This window comes from Leuciscus leuciscus, assembly GCF_965113295.1.
Source record: "Leuciscus leuciscus genome assembly, chromosome: 12".
NCBI classification, from domain to species: domain Eukaryota; kingdom Metazoa; phylum Chordata; class Actinopteri; order Cypriniformes; family Leuciscidae; genus Leuciscus; species Leuciscus leuciscus.
This window is the reverse complement of record NC_138736.1, coordinates 14,665,802-14,692,624: the sequence shown is the minus strand read 5'-3', so window position 1 is coordinate 14,692,624 and position 26,823 is coordinate 14,665,802. Positions and strand designations below refer to the sequence as shown.

The 26,823-nt window shown below is 38.0% G+C and overlaps 2 protein-coding genes across 2 annotated transcripts in view; both read right to left on the bottom strand.

The window, feature by feature from the left end:
• rims3 (regulating synaptic membrane exocytosis 3) overlaps window positions 1-11,949 on the bottom strand; it is a 72,826-nt gene extending 60,877 nt beyond the window's left edge. The window contains exon 1 of the mRNA XM_082186382.1: window positions 11,748-11,949. The gene's annotated coding sequence lies outside the window, so the exon portion shown is untranslated. The remainder of the gene's footprint in view (window positions 1-11,747) is intronic.
• A 6,495-nt stretch (window positions 11,950-18,444) lies between these two features.
• glcci1a (glucocorticoid induced 1a) overlaps window positions 18,445-26,823 on the bottom strand; it is a 43,084-nt gene continuing 34,705 nt past the window's right edge. Inside the window, exons 4-8 of the mRNA XM_082186373.1 lie at window positions 26,383-26,523; window positions 26,125-26,274; window positions 23,837-24,047; window positions 23,551-23,671; window positions 18,445-22,143 (exon numbers count right to left, since the gene is read on the bottom strand). Coding sequence (XP_082042499.1) covers window positions 21,813-22,143; window positions 23,551-23,671; window positions 23,837-24,047; window positions 26,125-26,274; window positions 26,383-26,523 — 954 coding nt within the window. The 3' untranslated portion in view covers window positions 18,445-21,812. The remainder of the gene's footprint in view (window positions 22,144-23,550; window positions 23,672-23,836; window positions 24,048-26,124; window positions 26,275-26,382; window positions 26,524-26,823) is intronic.

The window sequence follows — 26,823 nt, the reverse complement described above, 5'->3', positions numbered from 1 at the left end:
TATAAAACATTTACAACAGCCACTAGGCTGACCAAAGTGCTTTACAGAACAACCAGATTAAAATATAGTAAGACCTGCAATCTGCATAACAACACATAAAACACAAATAAGAGCAGCAAAGCTAAGCGAAACCTTAAAACCGGAGTGACAAAACAGTACCAGACTCAAATATAAAATAGTGAAACAGGAGTAGCAAAGCAGTATCTGACTCAAATATAGAATTTAAAATCAGTAGATTCTGCCATTAAAATACAGAGGCTCCGTCTGAACCCTTAGGCAGAAGATTTGTTGCCCCGATGCCCAACCAGGCAACGACTTTGCAGGCAGTGTTTGCGCACAAAGGTACCTTACGAAACTGATTTTGGATAGGTGCGTGTACTTCTGAAGCAGCATAAAGGTTTAATGATCTACAGTACAACAAAACAGAGAGGGCTTTGGTGAATTATTTAATTACTACACAATACAAAATATAAAAAAAGTGGAAAAGTTGGATTTACACACAAACACAACCGCAACTTTCAAGCTATTATTTTTTAGCACAGCCTGGATTGTGGAATATCATTGGCAGTGAAGGATGCTTCTATGCTGCCTTCAAAAATCAATCAGATGAAGGCAGCAAAGTAGACAGGATGTTGCATGAGCATTGGATTCGGACGTGCCTTGTTGCTTTCCTTTTCTGCAGAGGCAGCATTTTCTCTGTTCATTATATGTTCTCGTTTATGTGGTTTGCTAGTTTCCTATGTTTTTTCCCTTATTGCCCCAGAGTGTTAAGAATCTTGAATAAAGACTATTTTGCTTTATACACCATATTGTCATGCGTGCTGCAGACCATGCGTTACAATTTAAAGTGGAACAAGTAATTCATTTGGAATGTTATTTTACATCATTTTATAATGTTATTTCATTTGATTTAATTTTATTATTAGTCTTTTGTTTTTGTTATAAAATGTGAGATAGTTAATTTGTTATGAACAATCAGCATTTTGCTCTGTGTCCATCAAGCAACATGATCCAATATGAAAAAAAAAAATATCTAAAAAGAATTTAATTCATCTGATTTTCCAAAAACAGTTTTTACAACATGCAACAGTCTTTGCCACACAGTTATTTACTATATTAAATATTGGGTTTCATTTCCAGACAAAAATAACATTATGTCTATTGACTATAAGTAATGTTGCAACTAGGCTACATGTTAACTAACTCTCAATAGAGTATTAGTACACTGTTAGAATGTCAAAAGGGGACCATCAAAATAAAGTTACCAAAATCATGCTGTGATTTTGTTTGAATCCACCAATAATGAGAAGAGAGAGGCAGAGGATGTGTGAACACCAGATTCAAACACACAGTCCTCTATATGCTGTCTGTAGGGTTTCTATCATTGCATGATCTATGCTGTGTCACGGCACGAGTAATGCTACAGTCATGCTGACTTACACACACACACAAAGCCTGGACTGCAGCAACCCTCAACACACTCCATTAACACACCATTAGTTGTGTTAGTGAGAGAGAATCAAAAAGAGTTAGGACTACAAATCTATATGATACTGGATGCTTGCTAATTCTGTACCAACATTTAAACATTTTAAATATAGTCACATGAACTATTACACAATGACTAAGTAATTTTTCCCTTACTGTAAAGTTTAAACATTAAATAAATTAATATAATTTATTTTAAATAGTAGGGGTCATTGCATGGAGGCGATAGTTCAGTTCTTCTTATTCTGTGTTTTATATTCCACTTGAAAAGTTCAAATGTTGAATTTCATACTATGGTCCAGTGATATGTGAAAATGATGTTCACTTTTTCATAAAAGCATGGAACTTGGTACACTTGTATAATTTCAGGAATAGAGCCATTGCAAAAACGGCTCGTGGCGGTCATTTTGCTTTCCACCATAACGGAATTATGTATTTTGTATGATATCTCCTGAACCAAACATGATAACACAGAAAATTGTATGTCTACCCCTATGTTTTGATGGTCAAGGATTACAACGATACCATATATAACATCATAAACTGTTCAGGTGAATAGTTAATGATGAATTCAGTGACGTTGTGAGAAGGATTACAATGAAATCGCAGTCTCTGAGAAGATGCAGAATTAAATGTCAAGCATATTTTATGTACTCTTAATTTACATTCACTCTCTGGGGCCAGAGTTGTCTATTATGATCCCTGCGTGAGGCTGACTTCAGTCTCTGTGTGGATAGCATGACAAAGCTTGTCCCATGGTGCTTCAGCCTTGACCACACAAATTATTCATGCGGTGGATAATGCGGAGTGGTGGAGCTGGAGCGATTGAACGGAGAGCTCGCTGCCGTGCTCCTGGGTCGAGGAGGGGTGGCTGCCGTGCAAGAGGGAGCAGAGGACTCGATCCCGTTCGCCATGATGAGGGTGGAGCAGGGAGCGGGGGACTCACTGTCGGCTGCCCTCAACCGGAGGAGCCATCGCCATCTGCCAGGCGGAGGAGCGTCGAGCCGTCCCCCAATGGATGTCCAGTACCATCGCATGGCACTACGAGTGAGTCTCTCAGCTTGTTGAGGACAAAGCGGCAACCTTCTGAAGCTGGACCCAAGATAATTAGCAGACCAAGCTGTTGTGGATACTTTTTGGGTAGCAGAGAGGATGGGCCAAGAGCAGTACAAACTCTTTGTTTCAGAGAGGATGCAGGGCACAAAACCCATCACCGCCCCTTTGAAGAGGATCAAGCTCTCTCTTATTAAAACAGCTTCAATAAGAGGACAGTCCAAGACAAAACTCACTGAAAAATTACTGAAAAAATACTGTGCACTGTTTTCCAGACTCTACATCACCTTTCAGACCCTGATGGGAATCTAGAAAACTTCTTCAAACATGTAAATCAGGTCTACCCTCCATCACTCTCCCATCATGGTGGACTAAGCTTGGGAAACAAGGCTGATGTTAAGTTCCTAGAAAACAGTATAAGCAGTGCCCCAGACAGTGCCTCCTCACAAAACAGTTCCCCAAACAGTCTGGACCAAATACTAGATACTAGAGCTAATACCTTCAATTACTTTTCCAGCAAGATCTTAATACCTTATATCAAAGAGAAACTTGAAAGGCCAACATAGTGGATGTTGTATGAGACTGCTATGAAGTTAACAGCTTAAAGTCCCAGACAAGGCAGAAGTGGGGAAAGGGAACAAGAGCATTCTGAACTATATAGACGACTGGCTGAAATTAGTGCACTCAGAGCAGATGGCGGTTCAGCATTGATGTGTCGTTCTCGCTCACATGCAGAAGTTGGGGTTGAGACTGAATGCCAAGAAGAGTGTGCTTTCTCCAATACAGAGGACCACCTTTCTTGGTGTGGTGTGGGATTCAGTGATGATGTGGGCCGTCCTATTGCCCACTCGTGTTGCTATCGTCATAGTCGTAAAAAAAAAAAAAGCTAGGTCAGTCACTTACTGTGAAACAGTTTCAGAGACTGTTGGGTCTGATGACAGCTGCATCCAACGTGATACCTTTTGGCCTGCTGTACATGAGACCCTTGCAGTGGTGGCTCAGGACCAAGGGGAACTCACTTCGTATGATCAGGATCACGCAGCGGTGTCTCCGCGCCTTGGTTCCTGTCTCAGGGTCCTGTGTTGTGAGCTCATTGTCATCGAGTCACTCTCACGACAGACGCCTCTCTCATAGGCTGGGGAGCGGTAATGGAAGGCAGTTCAGCTCAGCTCCTTCTGTGGAGGAGTCATCATCTTTCGTGCCACATAAATTGCCTAAAGAGGATGGAGGTCTTCATGGCATTGAAGCACTTCCTGTCAGACCTAAAAGGCCATCATGTGCTTGTCTGCACAGACAACACATTGGTGGTCTCTTACATAAATCACCCAGGGGGTCTGCGTTTGCATCCATTATTCAAACCGGCGCACCAGATCCTCCTGTGGTCCTCAGGGAAGATGCTCTCCTTGAGACAAGATCTTAGGAGTAGACATCCTGTTTAGGCAGGGGCTGAGGTCAGGGGAATGTAGATGTCACCCTGAGGTGGTGAAGCATATATGGGAGTTGTACGACCAAGCGGAAGTGGATCTGTTTGCGTCTCAGGATATGACACACTGTCCACTTTTGTTCTCCCTCACACATCCAGCCCCCCTGACAAACAGATTGTAATGTAAAAATTAAATTCACTGCAATTGCATTAAAGAGCAAAATAACGTCTCAGGTACAGACATGGCCGAGGCTACGTCTGTATGCTTTTCCCCCTATTGCTCTGCTTCCAGAAGTTCTGGAGAAGGTCCGAAATAAGTCTACTGCTAGTAGCGCCGTACTGGCCGAGCCGAATATGGTTTCGGACCTAATGTCCCTCCTCTATGGCTCTCCCTTGGAGACTCCAGTCAGGAGGGACCTTCTGTCTCAGGCGGGAGGCATGATCTTTCACCCCTGCCCAGAGATATGGAACCTGTGGGTTTGGCCTCTGAAGGGGCCCAACTCATAGATTCTGGTCTCTCAACCAAGGTTGTAGAGACCATACTTCACTCCAGAGCTCTGTCCAAGAGGACACTTTACGCCCTGAAGTTGAAAGTTTTCACTTCTTGGTGCAGTATGCGACAGTGGGATCCAGTTAACTGCCCAGTTCCTTGGGAAGGAAACCTCTAATAACACATTTCCTTCATGGCACTCTGAAGCCTGCAATTCTTACCAGGGTTACGGCGTGGGACCTGGCTATTGTTTTAGAAGGCTTATCCGTGGCTCCCTTCAAGCCCCTTAAAACGGTTTTAGAGAAGTTTTAGCCTTCTAGCCTTTCATTCTCTGAAAATAGATCTTCAGGCCTTATCTGTATCCTCCACTTGCCTTGAGTTCTCACCGGGCATGGTCAAGGCATTCTTTTACCCTAAACAGGGCTATGTCCCTAAGATGCCGACCAACTTACCGCAGCCTATCGTTTTGCAAGCCTTCTGCCCTCCTCCTTTCAAAGATCATGACCAGGAAAAGCTGAACCTTCTCTGTCCAGTAGGAGTGCTGGATACATATGTCCACAGAGCTGCCCTGTGGAGGAAATCTGATCAGCTTTTTGTCTGTTTTGGATTGCCTAAAAAGGTCTTCCTGCTTCAAAGCAGACAGTCAGCAAATGGATAGTCGAGGCTATCTCTTTTGCTTACGAGATCTCTGGTCAGCCTTCACCTTTGGCTATCAGAGCTAATTCTATCAGAAGTATGGCAGCCTCCAAGGCCTTAATTTCATGTGTATCCCTTCAAGAAGTTTGTGATGTGGCAGGTTGGTCTTCTTCACTTACATTCGTATGGTTGGCTGCCCCAGGTTCTCAGGTGCTTATGTCTTAGTTGTGCCACAGTTTCACATGGACAGGCACTTGTAAGTACGGCGTTTGGGCATTATCGTTCCCAAAGCATCATCAACGCAGCGAGAGTTCCCTTGAAAGGGAACGTTTCAGGTTACGACTGTAACCATAGTTCCCTGAGAAGGGAACGAGAAGCTGCATTGCACTGCCATACATTATCCCTGTGATTGATTTGCTTCGGTTAATTGAAGCTAGTGCTGGTCATTCCAGATGTGCTTTTATCCTTTCCTGGGCTGCGTTTCCCAAAAGCATCGTAAGCCTAAGAAGTTCGTAAAAACGATCGTACGACTGATCTTAATATTATGGTCTGTTTCCCAAAAGCATCGTAACTTAAGTAGCACTTGAAAATCTTCGTAGAACTACGAGTGCTCAGGAGTAATCGTAAATCCCCAAGTGCATCGTAAAAAGAAAGATTTATGAGGTCACCTGCAGGACAACCGGCAGATTACACTTTTATCTAGATGTAACAGATTACACTGCAATGTGAGTATAATATAAGGTTTTGATTGTACTTTATTGTACACTTTATTGTACTCGTTTTTTTGTTTTTTTTATGAATTTATAAATGAAATAATTAAAAAGGGAATAAAAATAGAAATACACATTTAAATTAAATGAATGAACAAAAAAAATGTATAAAAGAAGTAATGTGGGAAATATGCTTCAAAGACTGGGCAAAATAGGGATGAATTCCCAAAAATCTGTCAATGACTTGCTGACGTGCACGAAAACCAGCCATGTACTGGTCATTTCTTACATGGCCATCATGTGGTCCCATGTCATCTTCCTCCCTGTTAAGTAAGGGCACTCTCATCTGCACTGGCTGCAATGTTGTGCAGCATAGCTGTTACCATTATTACTGCACAGCACTTTTGTGGAGCAAACAAAAGACCTTTTGAAAGGTATCTTTTCTTGTTTTTTTGTTCAGCAATTTTGTCAGTGCCTCCGCCTGTAGGTAGGTGCTTTATATTTACATTTATGCATTTGGTAGACGCTTTTATCCAAAGCAACTTACATTGCATTATCCTATACATTTATACATAGGTATGTACAATCCCCTGGGATCGAACCCACAACCTTGTGTTGTTAACGCAATGCTCTTACCACTGAGCTACAGGAAAGCTTATATAGACTTGTCTTGATTGCTAATCCACAACAGATGACGATTATTAGGTTAAACGTTCAGAATACGATTCCATATAAGGTTATATTTCAGCACTTCGCAAATAGACAGCGATTTTTAAGTAGCTCGTAGAACGCGTTCATGTTAAGTGCATTTTTGGGAAACACGCGTGGAATTGCGGCGAGCGTTCGTAACCTTGCACGTAGAGAGCGCTCTTAAGAGCTAAGATACATCGTTATCAGGAAACCCGGCCCTGGTTGTGACGTTCCGTCTTGCCATTGGACTAGTTGACACACATCCTTCAGACGCAATCACGCAAAAGCGTTCCCAAAGCATCATTGACGCAGCGTCTCGTTCCCATCTCACTATGGAACTATGGTTACAGTCGTAACCTGAGACGTTATTCTGCTCTTTGATGCAATTACAGTGAATTAAATTTTTACATTTCAATCTGTTTGTCACGCAAAGCTATCCCCTTGTAAAAAATAAATGCAATTAATTATATTGATTGTGCACTTGTACTGTACTTCAAACCCTAAAAGTGTCATTTTAAAAAGCTGTTCTTGCATTTAATGTAATGCATTTAACGAAAGTACACTTCCATGACTTTTTCTTAAGACATGTACACTTTTAAAAATCGAAATTCAATTCCAATACGTAAGAACGCAACTAAAGAGGATGCATCGAATGCAGACTTGAGAGATTTGAACAGTTAGAAATCCCAGAAGACGCTGCGGGTGGACAACGTATGGTAACCTGTAAGCTTTAAACTTCTCGTTCTCACTTAAGAGAGTCCCTCTGCAAGCTTGCAAATATGTGATGGCTCATGAAAGTAAACATTTGTTGTTTTGTTTTGCCTAATTTTAATAAAGTGATAAAGACCTGGAGAAAGCCTTCAGTATTTTAATTGGCATATTAAAAAGAATCTTAACATTGACAAAGCATAAGTAACATTAAACATCTTTTTCACATGTACACGTTGAAAAATGATATAAAATACTGAAAATAATGTCTATAATAATATGTCTATAATAATGTCTATAATTTTTTGTAATGTTGTATTTATTGTGTACTGAACTTCTTATAATATGCTGGGATGGTCAGTTGAGTAAGATCACAGCACATCTCAATTATTACAAAGATACGTTCTGTGTCTTAGCCTTCTTTTTTAAGGTAGCCTGGCGACCAGTCTCCACAAGAGGACAAGTCCATTCTTTACGTTCTTGAAATTGAGAAACAGCCTGTTTCTATTGCCATCTTGTTTGTTTTTATAACTACCCTTGTTAATCTCCATGACAACAAATCACCTTCACCTGTCCCTTATTAGCCCATTGTCATCTAGTGTATTTAAACCCTCAGTTATCTTCTGATAATTGTCTTGTGTTAATGTTTCATGAAGGTGTTTATCGCTGATGATTCCTGGTGTTTATTAAATGTGAGTTCATTGTTCTTCTGCGTCAAGCCTCTCTGTTTGTATTATCACATCAAATCAGGATGTGACAATTCAACCCGATCTCACGGGAAAACGTAAAATTTTTACAAGGTGGCTAATTCGTACGAATTCATACGACCTCACTCGTACGAATTAGTACGATTTTTGCAAAATCGTAAAATAAAAATAAAAATATTTTACGAATTGGGCAATTCGTATGAATTCATACGAATGACCTACCCCTGACCCCGCCCCTAAACCTACCCATCACGTGGGTTTAGACAAATCGTACAAATTCGTACGAGTGAGGTCGTACGAATTCGTACGAATTAGCCATTTTTTTATCATTCGTACAAATTCGTACGAATTGGTCGTGAGATAGCGTTGGACAATTACACTGTTTGGATAGTTTGATTGTAAATTATATAGGCCTATGGAACAAAGACTATATAGATCTGGCTATGTGAGACTACTTTGAATTAATCCTTTTTCTTTGCATGACACATTGACATTACAGTACAGAATGGCTCTTTTGGCATTATACTGACTATTGTATAAGCATTCATTTCATGTGTCACTGAACGGAAGTGCACATAAACGTCACTCACATCCTTTTGATTTTCCTGGTAAAAACTTCCTGAGTCCTTCACATAAAAGTCAGTCAACAGGCTTTCATAGACAACCTAGCAAGTCGTTTTATTACAAGCTGTTCACACATTAAAACGATTAATACATGAAAAATCTTACATATAGCCCCTTTAATAATGGTAAATGAAAACCATAATAATTTATTCATTTTCCTCCCTCATCCTGTTCTCCATCTCATTTTTTTTGTGCCTGTTTTCACAGTGCGTGATGAAGTGAATTGTCTTGGTGAGCGTGAACTCTTCTTTTGGGTGAGGGTGGGGGAACACTGATTCATGTAAGTGCACAGCAGATTTACTCTGATTTACACTTGTCTATCTCTCACACTCTCACCTTCACACTCTCTTCTTGCTCTCCATGTTTTATTCTAAGACTTTGTACGTCACTGATTATTAAATCCATCTAAATTCACCCTGAAAATGCATGAGTAAGGAAATGATAGCGGGGTAGAGAGGGATGCAGACAAAAAAAAAAGTGTGGCAGCACTCAGTAAAAGGGTTGCAGTCAACCGCAGAGTAGCTGCATATTTAATGTGCCCTTTGGTTGTGAGTTTAATCCTAGCGTTATGATTCTGCAATTATTAGAGAAATATAGGGGCATGTTTACCTTTTAGAGTAAGGAAACAAAGACATGATTTGTATTCATTGTGCACCAAAGCCTTTTGGTTCTATGAAGAACCTTCATCACCCATGGAACATTTCTATTGAACAAAAGGTTCTTTATAGTAGAAAAACTTTCTTCAGACTATTAAAATGTTCTTCACACACTAAGAAAAAAAGGTTCACTGAAAGGTTATTTTGCTAACACAAAAAGGTTATATGGCATCGCTGTGAAAACCATTTTTGGTTCCTCAAATAATCTTTCAGTTCTTAACCTCTTAAAAGAACCACTTTTTTTCTTAATGTGAAGAACATTTTTATAATCAAGAAACTTTTTGCAATAAAGAACCACTTGTGGAATGAAAAGGTTTCATTGATGTTAACGGTACTTCATGGAACCATCAATGCCATAAATGAACCTTTACTTTTAATAGTGTATGTAATTTATAAAAGATGTATTGCAATTATATAATCTCTATTCAATTGTCTCTAAATACATTCATTGTTAAGTAACTAAAAGTCTATGTCCAAACTATAGATGCATTGGTGACAAGAACAACACACTAATTAAACGTCTCAAAAGCGGTTGCCAAACATGGACAAGTGCACTCGCAGAGAAGAGCAGAATTTGAACATCACGGCTCATTGACAAGAACAGAAAGACACTTAACGAAATGCTTACTAAACGCCACAGAAGTACAGCCTCAAAAAATACCAAAGAATCTAATCAGCACCTCTCTGAACCAAGCTCAACAAAAACTGTAAATCATAGATTTACTGCCATCAGGAGCCCGCTTGTTTCCAGGCCCAGCGTACAAATAAGTATAACCTGGTATAAGAAGCACAAAATCTGGGCCCAGGAGCACTGAACGAAAAGGAATGGTTTAGTTTTCACTCTTTTTCATCCTAGAGGTTCAGAAAAAGGCATGGGTTTCTTCACCACTGAATGCTTTTAGCTAGGCCTAGCTGTTGTACATGATGCATTATTTATTTGAGTTATTTTCACCTCCTGCACATAACAAAACATGCAAAACATGTGCTCTACTTCAAAATATTGATTAGAATTACAAAAACTAACATCTCTGACCACTAAAAAATACCCATGAACCATAACGATTCCTAAATTCTTCACCCTCCTGTGTTCATACATTGTAAAAAATTTCATGATCAATAATGACAACATATGTTTTTACATTGCTTTAACTCAAGTTAAGCCATTTTCAACTTTTTTATAAGTTATACAAGATTCAAATAATTTTTTTAGTCAGTTCAATGTAATTTAAGTTGAAATGACTTAGGCTGAACATCCAAGTTGATTGTACTTAATAATTTAAGACAGCAACTTTTTTTTTACAGTATACCTGCCTTTACCATATGGCACTTCTTAGTGTTTTGATTTATTAGAGCACCATGTAACCGCTTGTGATCCCATTTACTGGGAAATGCCTCGCATTTCTTGATAGAGCCATGATAGAGCCATCCCATTAAACTCAACATCGCCTTTGACCTAACATCAGCATGTAGGCACCAAATAGTCTGGCAGCTGTGAACAAACCTATAAATTGGATACTTTTACTGCCCTCCCGCAGCTCTCTCAAATGGATGATGTACTTAAATCAGTGAAAGGTGTAATCGCCCCTTTTCCTGTCCTTACAGCCTTCAGACACTTTATAGATTTAACAGTATCGACTTAAACATATCTCAGGGATCACTGCTCCAGTGATATACATACAGCTTAAACAACAACTTGAACTGATTCGCTGTCTATTGAGTTCTGAACAATCAACAGATCCAGCGTACATCAATCCCATTTATCAGTTATAAGCTGTGAATGATCGACCACTGAGGATAAGATTCCTGTAGTTAAATGTCAATGCTGGAATTCTGTTGATCTTTCATGAAAGGAAAGTAATATTTGTACTGATTTAGTGTTGTAAATATTTATTTAGAGCATGCCACAATTCCAGTACCTCCACGTAAAACTCTCAAGGATCCTGCATGTCATCTGTAAACATCTATATAAACATTGAATTGTCTATTTATTAAATAATGTATTTAAAAAATATATATATATATATATTACTGTCTGAATGAAGAATAAAAGGTTCGTGCAAGGTTTTCAATGCACCGTTTTGACTGATATTGGATATATATTATCATATTTTGAAGGTAGCATGCAATGTTTCTTCTATTAAGTATTATTATAAAGTAGCCTATGCAGTGGAGGCAAATTACCACGCATAACCTCTCATAAAACTATATCTAATATATCTAATTCATACAAAAAATATATGTGCTTAATAATAACTAAAAATAAAAATAAAAAGGCATGCAGCAAAGGCATAATATAAATAATAGACCATAGAGGCCGGAGTGGAAATAAATGCAGCAAAAGAGGTTTTGCAATATTCATGCAATGCACAGAATATCTCTGCTTCTCAAATTCAGTTTGCAATACAATTGTTCGAACAAATGCATTTAAAAAAAACATAAACGAGTCATGCATAATAGCTGACAATGATGCACTCGTTGCCTTTGCAACGCAGCTTTACCCCAATAATAATAATTCAATGCATCATGTCATCTGTGCTCGCGCGAATATATTCAAACACTTACCGGTAAACAGCGAGTAGAAAGAGGCACAGGATCGTTTCGGGCAGTCAGATAATGGTGTGTTTCTGTCGTGTCGTTGCAGATAATGTCATTGTTTAGTTTGTTTTATGTTCGCGTGCCAGTGTCTGGACGGTTCTTGCATCCACAGAAGAGCGCGACAGAGCAACTGACGAGAGAGCGGCGCGCTGCTGATCCAGCCTTCTCACAGCGAGCGCGTCTCCATGGTTACACACCTGATCCGCTGGTCCCTATTGGGGCAGGTGTGTAACCATGGAGACGCGCTAGCGGTGATGAGACTGGATAAAACTCTAGTCCCCAGACACGAGTTACACAGCATAATCAGAAGCGGTTATTAGAATTTTTAATGAACTTACTTCTCATCAACATCAGCCCGTACATCCTGACCAGACACACACAATTCCAGTATTCTTGTTTACCTTATTTATCCTTTTCTTTTTCTTTTTCTTTTTTTTTTTTACTGAAAAGGGGAACATGTAGGCTAGTCCACAATACTGGACCATAAAGAAATCTCAATTGGGGAAAATAAATAAAAAAGATGAACGATTTGGCCTGTCTCACCTCAGAGTCTTCTATGGCCCTGTCCCAAATGGCACACTTCATGTGTACGGTTGGGTTTTGTGAACTTACAATGGCCGCCGTGTGCGTGTGTCTGTTAAAGCCCAAAGTAAACATCGGCTGTCCGCGCACCGTCCGCGTGACGTAATTTTCGTCATCAGGAGGGTCCGCGGATGTCCGCACACCCCGTACACATGCAGCCCAATTTTTGTGAGCTTACAACAGCACGTGCGAGTGACTTGAGCGCTTGAAAACAAAATCCTCTAGATAGTGCGCATGCGCCGAATGCGTCTTTCCACGCTCAAGGCCAAAGGAACGCGGAAAATGAAGCATACCCGGGCCTTAAAGGTGCTGTATGTAACTTTTTCACTCTACTAAAGCATAAAAATACCATAATATGTTTGCAGATATTTAGGAAACATGCTGAGTTCACATACTCGTTTCTCTGAAAAACACTTCTACAGCCAGTTATTTTACTTTGTGCGTTGTAAATGTGCGTTCCGTGTTTGAATGTCTGTTTTTGTTTTGTCTGTGTGATCTCACCCACTGCCAGTTCACCCAATAGTATTTCGACACCCGGGATGCCAGTTGGCAGGAAACAAACTGGGTCAGAGACTGCAGATTCTACCCAAACTAAAAAGCCTCGGTATCCATCTAAAAATCTCTATGAACGAGAGCATATTAAAACACGGATGAATCAACTCATCAACTTACTCCTCGTAAGTCTCCTCGGCTTTCATTGTCAATTGTGCTCATTCCTGAGTGCTCGTTCATCGAGTCTGAGCAGGAGGGGGCTGGGGAAACAACTATCTCTGATATTTTGAATTTGGGCTGCAGTACCTATTTCAACCACTAGCTGTAATTCTTACAGACTGCACCTTTAAGACCACAAGGGCTGCATCTGAAATCGCATACTTCCATGATATATAGTAGGCAAAAAACAGTATGTGACAAAAGAAGTATGTCCGAAATTCACAGTATACCCGTAAAAACTAAAACTAAAAACTTTACATATTTAAAATAGAAACTAATAAACCTTGCAAACAAAATTACCAAAACTTTAACTAAAAAACAGAAAATATGTTTAATAGTAAATTATATTGAATAACTAACTAAAATAATTCAAGCTCAACCATTCAACCCTGTTACCCAAATTATTGTACAAATTTACAATGATTTTTCTTTCATTTATGGGATTGTTCATTTATGTGTTTAAGATCACAAGAAAAACACATTCTTATATTTACACGGAGTCTCCTTATCTGGAGTTTTCTCTCTGTGCACAATACAGTGTGGGATATGTCATGATGCTGGTACACAATTGGATTAAGAGGTTTATGGATTATAAAGATCTAAATGGGCTGACAAGGCAGTGATAGTCACCTGGAAAGTGAGTACTATTGGATTAATGGTGGCCCAGACGCTAACCTGTCAGAGAGAATTAAAGCAACAGCCTCTCTGCAGAGGTTCAGCCATGTTTGTCTTTGCTCCTGGACATGAGGAATCGTTGCTGATGCTAGTGTTCACTCGTGGAGAGGGAACAATTCCTAATTTTGATCCTGCCACTCATTAAAACCACTACTCTGGCTTTTATACAGGTTTTCATTACATATTATTTTTGCGACTGCCGGGAAAAACAATAAATCCAAATACCAGAATGATTGATATACCGGTAGTGTAAGAATTCCCAGTCCCGCACTTTCAAAGCAAGCATCTTCTCAGCACAACTGATATCCAGGAATAAATGTTGCAAAATCCAGGACAGAAGGGAAGACTTTGTGACCCTGAACATGAGAAATAGTTTAGGCATTAGACTTCCAGCCAAATTGTTTTACCAGCAGTAGATCAACATTGAGGAAAATAAGTGTTTTAAAGGACCCTAAACATTACAATGCTGAATGCATAAAGTATGAAGCAGTTTAAGAATTTTTTTAATTTTTTTATCCACAAGTAAATGTTATGTTCAGTTCAAATAGTCATGGAGATATTCAGAATTTTTTGCATGTTTAATATGAATAGAACATTGAGAATAAATAGTTTTTATCGTGACTTTTGCATACTGTATGGAATTAATGATCTCTGATGTGGTTTTACCAGAATACCCGTCGCAGATCTGTTTATGGAAATAGGATTAGGTAGGAAACAGTGATCGTTTCCTTGTTGCAGACCCTCTTTAAAAAGGGGCATCTGGTTGTATCATGATGAAATTCATGTTATAATTGTGCAGCTGTGTGGTTTTGAGTCATCTTCATAATGGCTTTGTTTTGTTGTTGATAAATCAGAAAGCTGTGAGTAAAAAAAGTTTTTGTTTGTTTTGTTTTTTGAGAAGTCTGTTGCATGTAAACAAATGTGTTCTTTGTTTTTGATAAATCAGAATGCTGTGAACAAACGTTTTTGTTTTGCTTTTGATAAATCAAATGCTGTTAACATTTTTGTTTTGCTTGAATTGGCTTTGTTTTTTGTTTAGTTTTGTTTGTTGTTTTTTAGAAATATGTTATGAGAAAAATCAGAATCATGTAAACAAAAGCATTTTTGTTTTACTTTGCTTTGCTTTCTTTTGCTTTGATCTGCTCTGATTTGCTTTGCTTTGCTTTTCTCTGCTTGGGTTTCTCTTCATTTTGTTTTTAAAAACTAACCAGAGCTAACTGGCATCATAATCAGTTAAGGGATAATTAAAAAAAAAATCCCTTGTGGCCTTGTTAGGAGTCACATTTGCTCTTTAATAACAGAATCACAGCACACATGTGACAGCCTAATGTCTCATTAAGGTCATGTTTTTGTATCACAATGTTTTTGTTTTTGCATGTTGAATGCACTCCATGTCAGATAAAGACTGCAATGCATCAAACAGTCAAATAAAACCTTCCAGGCAAAACTGTTTGGATTACTTGTAACATGATTCAAAATTAGGTCAAATGTCTGCAGTGACTGCATTCTGAAAGTCTCACAGTGTTTTGCACACTCATTAAATAAATGTTAAACACTATTTTTATACTGATGATTGACTATTCTGGAGGCAAACGCTTTAGAGAGACTTGCAGCGTTTGCTGGTAAGACTTATGACTATGTAGTTTGTTAGTGGTGAATGTTGCTGAATAGACCTGAATGTAGCATCTGCAGCATAAATGTAAGGTCAGCTAAATTTCACCCCCCTTCAGCAGCAGTTCATCTTAAGCTCCTGTACAACAGTAAGAAATCTGAGCCAGACGCCACATATACCTCCTACACACAATCAATATAGCAATTATGAGATGACAGGACCAGATTCAATATACACTAACACAGCATCTTTGTTAACAACCCCCCTGAACTGATTCAGCACCCTGCTCATCACAGCCAAAGCATCTCTTTCATTGGGGTCCATCTGGTTTTCGTGAAATAGCGCCCTCAGCTGTCCATACACCATTATGAGTCAAATTATCTTTTTGTATTCAAATAATTGTTTGGAAAATAGTTTCAATCTTTGACATTTCTATTATTCTTATAATTTATTAAAAAAACGTTGACATACATTCATCTCTCACAACCGTATTTGGTTCATCCATTCAGTTCTTTTAATCTTTTTGGTCACTCTACCTATTTCTTCTTATTTACCAGTGTCCGATTGAGCTACTTAAAACTCTGCCTAAAAGACCAGCATCTCAGAGTCTTCTCTTCACTGTTGTTGCAGATAAAGTTGTTGTTTACTGTGTACTGTTCAATGCAATTAGATACCCTGATCTTCTTGTCCTCAAGTTGTTGTGCATCTGTGCTGTCCTCTTGTCTCTCGATCCTGATGAGATTCTGTTGGCTGGCTTCTTTTAAGGCAACTTTTGAATCTTTTTGCCATTTTGAAACCAAAATTCATAAAATACACTGAAACATTGTACTGCAATTGTTTTCAGCTGTAGCTGTAGTAGTAGTAGTAGTAATAATAATGAGAATAATAACAAAAGTGTCTTGTTTCAAATTTGCACACCAGAATGATTTCCTATAGTGATAGAAGATTTGTAAAGATTTAGTCTCTTATGCGCATTTGATCAAAAATACAGTAAAACAGCAAAATTGTGAAATATTGTAACAATTTAAAATAACTGTTTTCTTGTTTATTATATTTTATAAATCAATTTAATCCTGTGATGGATAAACTGAATGTTCAGCATCCATTAATTAATTAATTTTTATATTTTAATTGTAATACTTTTGTGGAAACTTATACTTTTTAAGAATTCTTTGATAAAGACAAAGTTCAAATCCAATGACGAACCCAAATATGTTGTTTTGCTAGCTATAGCGGGGAGCAAATGGCAACCCAAAGAGCTGTGCACCCTCGAGCAAGATCTCCGCACAATAACGACAGACACCGATTGTGACAGAACTGATATAGCTTCTGACACGTCATCAGTCAGTCACGAGTGAGTGAATTAATACGTGATTCTTGATGTGATGTGAGAGATGCGACTCCTTCCACCATGTACTGACCAACTCTGTCGGTCTGGAACTGTGAAATAGAACTGTACTTTTACTCAAGTATGTTTCCAGGAACTCTTTACTGTCACTTTTGATCAATTTAATGCAGCCTTGACATTAGCCTAATTATATATGGTCTATGACTGCAGTTGAAGTCCGCTTTTGGTCTAGATATCAAAGCTTTTACAAAACCTTATAATGTAAAATTATCATTCAATCCCCAACAATGTATCTGATCAGTTTGTTCTCATTACAGACTGTGACCTTCACGCAGTCAGCAAGAGCTTCTGTCATGCAGAGTTATGTCTTTAAGTGTCTTCTAAAGTCAAACAGGCCCAGAAGCTGTGAATAATTTGTCTTGCAGAGAAGGTGAGACGTGTGCCTTTGAAAGCCCTCAGGGCTTGTACATAGAAACTGAATCCTGACAACTGAACTTCCTCAACCCTCTTCATAAGTCCTGACATGTGACACCCACAGTTTTACCGTTCAAGACCTGTAAACAGTTCAGAGCTCTATAAAACATAGTTAACCCAAAAATGAAAGTTCTATCATCATTTACTGACCCTCATGTCGCTCCAAGCCTCAATGACTTGCTTTGATACTTTGAATAACATTCATAGTCTTCTGAAGTTAAGAGTTTCAGTGAATAATGAGCATTTTTTATTAATTCAAGCAACTTGGAATACACTCTATTGGCATTGATGCTTCCATGAATAAACATCCATAGAACCTTTCAATCACACGAAACCTTTCCATTGCCCATATTCTTTATAGTGGAAAATGTTTTCTTATTAAAATGTTCTTCACACACACACAAAAATGTTTCTTTAATGACATTGCTGTGAAAAGCCCCTGTGCACAGTTCATATGAACCACCTGTACATTTGCTGCTTTTTTTGGGGTAATTTTTGGTTCTTACAAGCGTCTGGTCACTACATAATTTCATTGTATGGAAAATATTTGCATGAACATTCTTCAAACATTCTCATTTTTTGTTTCACAGAAGAAAGTAAGGTTTCGTAATGACGAAGTTGTGGTCACATTTAAAACGAAGGAGACATAAAACTATTGATTTAAAGATTTTTAATATGTATATAGAAACAACATGTTATGTTTTTGCATAATATGCATATTGCAACATTTAAGTAGTTTAAGAGGGAGACTTACTCTTTTTGATTTTTGAACTCTCAACTCTCTTAATTGGAGTGGGAAATATAGTTATAGCTCCCCGCAAATCCTCATGGCTGATATTTCTTTACAGCATCATGGGTAATGTAGTTTTCCACCAGGAATTCTGGTATTAAATGATTACTTAAAAAATAAGTTTAAATAATGCAAGTTGATGGCTTAAGCAGAAGCGTACACTTTCGAACAGCCTCATATCTCACAACAGGTCTGTCTTTAAAGTGATAAGTTATTGTAAAAATATCTAATTTTCTATGGATAAAATTAAAGGATTTTATTTTACTTCCGGAACCAACCATTGCACTATATTGACAGTCGACATTTTTAGAAAATGTTCTTGGGTGAACTTATACCTTTCAGGCATGTTTTGATATTTCAAAAGGTCCCAAAAACTATTTTGCTTCATATTAAATTTTCTTTTAAACAACAAAAAGCAGCATAAACTAGAAACATTATCTTATATCTCAGGAAAAATAGTGAGGAGACTGGGTTTTAATTCTGATTATTTTATTTAATTAAGACACAAGATTCCTATTACTGAAATAAAGAAACAATTAGCCACTTAAGGCTAAAAGTTGAAGAAAGTGTAAAGTGTGGTTTTTGATACTGTCATTTGTATACAGACACAGACAACGGGCATTACTGTATTACCTTATGCAAGCTCAGCAGCCTGTGCCAAGCACTTTGGCAAGACTACAGGAAAACAATCAAAGCTACAAGGCTTTAAAAATCATTTTCTTGACATTAGAATTGGTGATATAAAGAGTAATCGCCATGTGGGTGAAGTGCTTCCAAAATAGTTGTTGAATAGAAACAGTTTTCTTCCTTTGTCCTCAGTCAATGTTTTTCTCTTTCAAAACAAATGATGCCCTCCATCCACACACATATCTGGTTTGTACAGTCACAACAACAAAATGGTTTATTGCCATTGTGTGTAAACAGACAGCAGGTCAGCCTGACATATTGACCTGATCTACAAACACATCTCCCAGGCCAGCAATGTGCTCTTAAACTGCCAGTGCTGGTTTTAATAGCAGTCGATGGCTTTATCAACAGGCTGTGCTAATTTGGCTTCAGATTTAGGGGCCGTTCACACAGAACACTTTTTTCCATTCCACTGCGCTACTTTTCCTTTTTTTTCAATGTAAGCGTGCGCTAGACGGACGTCTTTAACCGTTGCGCTCCCGTCTTTTGCAGCGTCTCGTGCATGACATGGCATTTTAAAAACGTGACGCTCAAGTTAAAATAGGTTGAGTTTTTAAAAGATATTGCGCTGTTTTTCGTTCTGCGTTCTGTGTGAACCGGCCCTTAGTCATGTATGGAATGGAGATTGAATGATGCACTATTCAAGCATTTAAAAACAAAACTGCATTATTGCAAACCCTTCACTTACCAAAAATGTGTTTAATCATTTTATAAACTACTTGGTCTATTGATATAAGGTGCAGCATAAAAGGTTGCATTGTTACTTTTAAAGCCTTTTGTATTGATCATGTAATATTATGTGGGCTGTCAATGGTTGGTCTTATGAGATGGATACATTAATTTGATTCTATTGATTGCAACCGCACAATACAATATTGTTTGACCTTGGTTCATATAAAAATTCTGCTTTAAGACAAGAAAACCCTTTTCTGACAAACCATGCTTGCCTGTCACTTGTTCCTGGACAAAAAGCTGATTATTATTCACAATCGGTGAAAATCATAAACACGTACGTATGTTGTCACAACGGTAAAGTGAACGGATAGATGCTCTTGAATTAAATTTTTTTTTAAATGGTTGACAAAACATTTGGGCTTGGTATTCTATGACTAAAATGTATCCTGCTTATATAAAGCCGAGCTTTTAGGTGAATCTCATGAAATCAGTCAATTTCACATTCGTCCTTAAAATCAAAAGAAAAAAATTGCTTAAATAAAATCAAATTTGGTTTTAGGTCCATTATGATATTTTGCAGTGTGACATTCTTTGAGAATTAAGCTCATTTATCTTAAAATTGTCATTACCATGATGTGAACATTTTTTTATTTTCATAAAAGTATTAATATATTGTTTAGTTAGTGCATTTGTGGTAATTATTTTAAATTATGCTTATTTGAATGAAAAGGATGAATTTAATAAAATTATGATCATTAAAATGTTTGTTTTTTTTTGTCATAAAAAAATGGCACAATGCCAAAAGAAGTTAATGGTCCTAAAGTAGTAATATATGTATATTTTAGCCAGAATTTTGTGTGTGTGTGTTGTGTGAGATTCACCTTTTTATTTTAGACTAATTATCAGCAGCATGTCCTAGTGGCATATTAAAATTGTAAAAAAATTAGAAGATTTTGAGAATAAATTTGTAAAAGTTACAAGATGTTATGAGATCAATGTTGTAATGTTACATTAATAAAGTATAAAAATTCAAAAATGAAGTGTAACAGTAACAGGTGTAAAGTAACAGGATTTGCCAACTAAGAAATTCTTGCTCTTTTGCCGCAATTTAATCTCGTAACTATACAATTTATTCTTGAAACTTAGTCTTTATTCATGTAAAAGGCTTATTATGATATCCCCCCAATTTTATTATCAAAATCTGTTGTTGTTTTTTTCAACATGCCACTTAAACAGTATTATAATAGACAGAAAAAATTCTTCTACATCTCAGACCTGGGATCTGGGCAGTAGTTTGTCTTACTAAATGATAATATATGTCATATAGTGACTGTGAGGGTGTGAGTCTGATCCATGAGGGTTGTACGATCTGTCTAATGGTTTTAACACACAGTATGTCCGACCCAATCAAATTCTCTCCGCCATGTCATCCTGACAGCACCTCCCAACGTGGAATGTCATGGAATGCAAAGAATGATGAGACGGATCTGAATGTGAATTTTTTCCTGAGTTTAAACAGCAAGTGATGCACCTGAAGCGAGGCCGCAGGCGGACACTGTGCAACAAAGTGTGAAAACAAGAACCCTATTCTGTGTTTTTCTCTTTCTGCAATATCATCAGAAGGTAGGAAACCTGGATAGTCGTCAACCCGTGGAGTACAGCTCATTTCCCATTATGTACATAACACAGCGATACACGGTTTTAAATTCAAACAAGCTTTTTTCTTTATATATAGATTTTCTCATATATAGATATATTGATAGAGAGAGAGCTTATTCATACTGTGGATGTTGAAAGAGAACACGACACATAATTTAATGTTAAACATACGATCAGTTTCAAATGCATGCCCCTGACACTATTAAGACCTTGCTGAAAGCTTCAGTCGTCTTTCTCCTCATAAATCAGCGGTGAATTCGAAGGCGACACCTCGCTGTGCGCTGTCTGATTATAGTGTTCATACAAAAGCCACTTTGCTTAAATTTTAAGCACACACGAAAGCAAAGCTGCGTTTGAAAACAGCTGTGCAGTTGCTCGAGATGAATGCGGAATCAAATCAGATGGACAAGTACCTGTGAACGCATCCACATCCGTATATATGACACACAAAAAAAAGCAAACCGGGAATATCTGGAATGTGATTGAACTAATCAATAAGCAAATTTAATAAATTAGATTTCCGTATGAGACTCTCACTCATTTATCAAGATAACAGTGAAGCCATTAGAATTTTTGATTTGCATATTCTAAGGTCCTTTTCCCAAAACGCATCCTTCAGTCCGACACGAAAGCGTGGCATTGCCACATACTCAAACCCTTCGGCTGCATTTACATTTGCTATTCTCGTTCGGGCCACAGTTGCGATGCCATGCAGATAGTAAAGATTCAGCACAAAGGTGGGGTCCATCAGAGAGAAGAGGAAGTTTGGGGTGGGCGAAACGTGTGGCGGGGGCGCGGCGGAGACCGGCTCTGCGCGCTTTAGCTGACTTCAAAGTTCTGAGGCTGCGAGGCCGATTCCGAGGGCGCCTCCTGCTGCTGGGAGGGAGACATGGCCAGCGCTTCCGGGGGGTCGTCTGTGCTCGTGCTGGTGGAGACCTGAGTGGGCATGTGATGGTGTTGGGCGAGGGGGCATGACCCGCTGGGGCCGGCCTGTGTTTCCTCTTTCTCCTCGTCCTCCTGCTGGGAGCTGGAGTGCTGGAGCTGGGATCCCGGGAGCTTGACGGGGCAGAACGCAGAGCCGGTGGGGATGAAGTTGACCTTGTTTTTGTCAGGGCAGGAGAAAAGGGGGACGGTGGCTGACTGTCTGGATCTGAGAAAGAGAGAAAAGAGAATGTTCCAAATGGAATACTAATGTATCGCCTACCAAATACTACACATGCACGTTTTTTTTTTTTTTCACGATTTCTGTCACCTGATAGGAGTTTGGGGTTCCTTTGCAACTGTCGCCTTTGGCTTGCTTAGTTCGGGACAGTTAATATTCAGTAATATTATAGTTTTGACTGCACTGACAGTATCGGATGAGAACAAAACTGAATTGATTTGGATGATGATATCACTGATTTCTGCAGAGCTGCTTTATAACTGATTGAACTTTGTTATTGAACTGAATGGAATCAAAAGAACTGACGCGAAGTGAAAAACGACACTACTGTCTTCTGTGGAGCTGCTTACAGCTGAATTGAACTAGTTTCATAATTGATGAACTTTACACAGAACTGAACTGAATCAACACTGAACTCACTTCAACTGAATATTGACATTATTTTCTTTTTTAGAGCAGCTTTACAACAGAATTAAACAATTTTTCCATCAGTGATCATTATTTTGATGTTTTGTGTTCAAGTCCTTCATTGCTGAGTGCTTTTTTTACTGCATCATGGCTGATTTGTATATTGTAAAAAAAAAAAACAACATTCTATATTTTCGTATTTCCCATTCATTTTCTAAGGCGATAGTACTAGTGTAACTATGTCAATTTTTATGTGTGTGTGTGTGTGTTCACATAGCTACAAAAGTGCCACAAAAGTAAAAATTTGTAACATTCCGATAAAGTAAAATCCTTTTATAAATCAAAACATAATTTTTTTTTTTTGTCAAACGTAGCCAAGGAGCACCTGAAGGTTAATATGATTTTAATTTAATATGAATTTAATATGAGTGTTCCATACAGTCAGATGGTGAATTAACAAAATGCAAAACCTAGCCGAATCGTTGTCATTTAGGTTGGCAGGACATGTAAAGAGCTAAACAACTGGCCTGACGGTGTCAATAAAAAATTAAATAAAAACATTTTTGTTGAGCCCTGCATGCTATTTCTTAACAAATAGTCTGTGAAACCATATGCAACAATAAACGTGCTTCACTTATGTTTTTCATTAGCATTAACATTTCAGAAATAAATAAATTCATTCATGCATTAATGTTTTGCATTTTAAATCCAATTTCCTGAAATTATACATTACAGAAAGAGATGATGTTTGATATTCTGGTTTATTCATCACTCTTAGAATGGATGATCAAAATGAATGCATTGTATTGTAAGACACTATGTACTATACTCTGGTTGGATACTGAATATTTTAGCAAATGTTGTAGGTCAACAGAATATTCTATGCATAAGGAACATTTGCATACTGTGTACATTATACATTCTGCGTGCTGGTATGCTATTTTAGGCTCACTACAGAAAAAAAGAAAGAAAAACAACTCTACTCACGTCATTTCCTCAAACACTTTGATCTTTTCACAGCCCTCTGGAGGCTCCCGTTTGAACATGTAGCTGTTGTTGGGTTTTGGAGACGAGGTGAACTTAGGCAGAGGAGAACTGCTGCCGCTGTCTGCAGGAAGAAATTACAAATCTCAAATTACTCTCTGGATTATTATCAGAGCTGACAATCTGTCCAACTCTCATGATATAATACAGCAAACTATCAAATAGAATATGAACTTGATATAGCTCATTGACCAACAATCTAGGTTGATCACAAGTCTGTAGGTTTGACCTTTATCTCTGTCGTCCAGCATCTCGTCAGTGGAGTATGGGCTGCCGTCGTGTGAGCGGGGTGGGCATGCGGGTGAGGGGCAGGGCGACAGGCTAGAGCAGCTACTGGAGCGCCCAGGCACTGATGGCGTCTGAGTGTCTATACCACGACTACTGCTGCTGCGCTGCTGGGGCTGAAACGGAGCCCTCCGTCCATCAGGAACCTCCAGCGCCTGAGTGCCAGTCAAAGAGAGAGTCTTTTAAAAAGTGTGCTCTGTTATCACTCTTCTGTACAAGAGTAGAATAAAATAGAGCAGATTTGTCCCATTTGTTAACATTAGTTAATGTTAGTTCATGGTGCATTAAGTAATGTTAACAGATATAACATTTGATTTTAATACATATCAGTCCCTCCAGAAAAACGCTGAGTTTTTTTGTGATTGTTGCGGGCAAAAATCCTTGATTATGCGGCACGTTTTCTTAAAAAATGCGATGGAATATGCGGGATATTTATGCAATTTTATGCGATGAAATTGCGGGAACTTGCAAAAACTGCGGTTTGATAAAAAAAAAAAAAGTGATTCCCCCAACACCCTATTCACTAGGCTACTACTTTAATGTAAAGAGTAATTTCTTATTACTTCCTATGATAAGCAAGCATACTACATCACATAAAGTGCTGGGAATATTTAAGTTCTCATCTTGTTTTATTTTAGACCTTAATAAACACATGGCTCAAACTTACAAATCATCATGGTTTCATCGGCATCACGGGGTTTGCAGCTTTTCAATGATGTCGCGTAATTACGTCACTTCATAACGTTCCCATGGCAACAGGGGAAATGGCTGCGCTTGTGTGAAGTAAACGCAACATTTTTCAACTTTCTGCTAAGATATGACTTTTTGCAACGAAAATGCGGGGATTATGAAATCATGCAAGCCCGCATATTTTGCGCGCGGAAATCTGCAATTTAAGCGGCGAAAGTGCGGCGTATTTGAAAAAATGCGTCCCCCGCATTAATATGCGGACTTTGGCTGATTATGCATTGAATCATGCGATCGCATAATCGCGTTTTTCTGGAGGGACTGACATATATCAGTAAAGGCAGAAATTAATATTAACTAACATTAATAAAGTAGAACAGAACAGAAGTATTATTCATTGTTATTTCATCTTAACTAATGTAGTTAATTTAAAATAACAAATGGAATCTTATTATAAAGTGTAACTGTTTTTTTTTTTTAAATACTTTTATTCAGCAAGTACACATTGTGACTCAAAGATTTATATTTCATATTATATTGTTTTACTTTCTACTCAAATAATCCTGAAAAATTTTTCGTAGTTTCTGCAAAAATATTAAGAAGCATAACTGTTTTCAAAATTGATAATAATATGAAATGTTTCTTGAGCACCAAATCAGCATATTAGAATGATTTCTGAAGGATCATGTGACACTGAAGACTTGATGAAACAGCTTCACAAACAGTCTTTTCAACCACACACTATCATTATTTCTGACTTACAATAATTCAAGTTACTGTATCACAGGAGTACTGGAATAAAAGTTTATAGTTCGGTTATAAACACTGATGTCTATGGTAGTTATTATCAAAACAGAGCAAAACACCTTTTGAAAGAAATTGGAAGCTTAAAATAAAGATTGTATAAATTACATTGTTACACCAGTAAAACAACAAAAAAGTATGTGTCACTGAATCATTCAATTCAAGAGATTTGTTCAATAACGCTGATTCATCCAGTAATGAAAAAAGTCTTTATGAGTGAGTTATTGAATCATTGATTCAATTCGATTAAAAAAAAAAAAATCATTCAAATGAATTAAATATTTTTAAAAAGACTGCAGCAATTAACACTTTGTCATTACCTCTAGAAAATTAGGCTACATGTTATTGTTTAGTTGTCTGTTTAGAATCATGGGAGAATTGCAGCTTTAGTAGCTCTCACAGAACGGTCATTTCAAATTGTAATTCTATTTTAAAATATTACTTTTTTCACTGTATTTATGTTAAAATAAATGCGGCCTTGGTGTGCATAAGAGACTTCTTTCAAAACATTTAAAAAAAACTTACAGACCCCACACTGGGTTTGAATGATATTGTATGTTGATTATGATCAAGATATGTAATTAATTACTTTAAATTGTTTTTAGACAAAAATAAATTGTACAGGTACTGTATACTGTAGAACAATATATTTGCACTATTTGATAGTACTCAATGACATGAATTTTTATTCATGCTAAACATTTGTACTTAGTGAGTATGTCTTCAGGAGTGTGTGTGTACCTTTAGCTCCTCTTTCTCTCCGTTGTCTTTGATGAAGACTTTCTCCAGCTCATGGTTGATGCCTTCCATGCTGCTGGGAACCCTGGAGATGGAGGGCTTTGGCACTGTGATGTTGGACAGTGGCATCTGTGCTGACTTCGACATGGACGACTGTGCAGTGAGATGGTACAAATGTGCATTTCACAAACTATTCAGAAATTGCTGGATGTATTTTCTAAATACACTGATATTACAGTATGTGTGTGAGTCTGTGCGGACCGGAGCTTGGCTGGCTGTGCTGATGGTGGTGGTGATGGTGCTGGTACAGCAGTGGAGGGGGGAAAGACACTCTTTACTGTCTTTACTCTGCCGGCCTCCACCCTGTTTACTGCGCTGCAGCTGGAGCCTGAGCTTAGCAATCTGAAAGTCACAGAAAAATAAATAAATTATAAGGACAGAGGAGACAACAAAGTTATTTTATCATCTACAAGGCTGGTAACTCGAACTCTGGCCGCCTGAGGCGCAGCTGTGCTAAATGTGAGAGTGCTGCCCATAAGGCTATGGCTCCGATAAAATACCTTAAAGGGTTAGTTCACCCAAAAATGAAAATTCTGTCAGTAATTACTCACCCTCATGTTGTTCCAACCCCGTAAGACCTTTGTTCGTCTTCGGGACACAAATTAAGATATTTTTGATGAAATCTGAGTGCTGGATCACTTC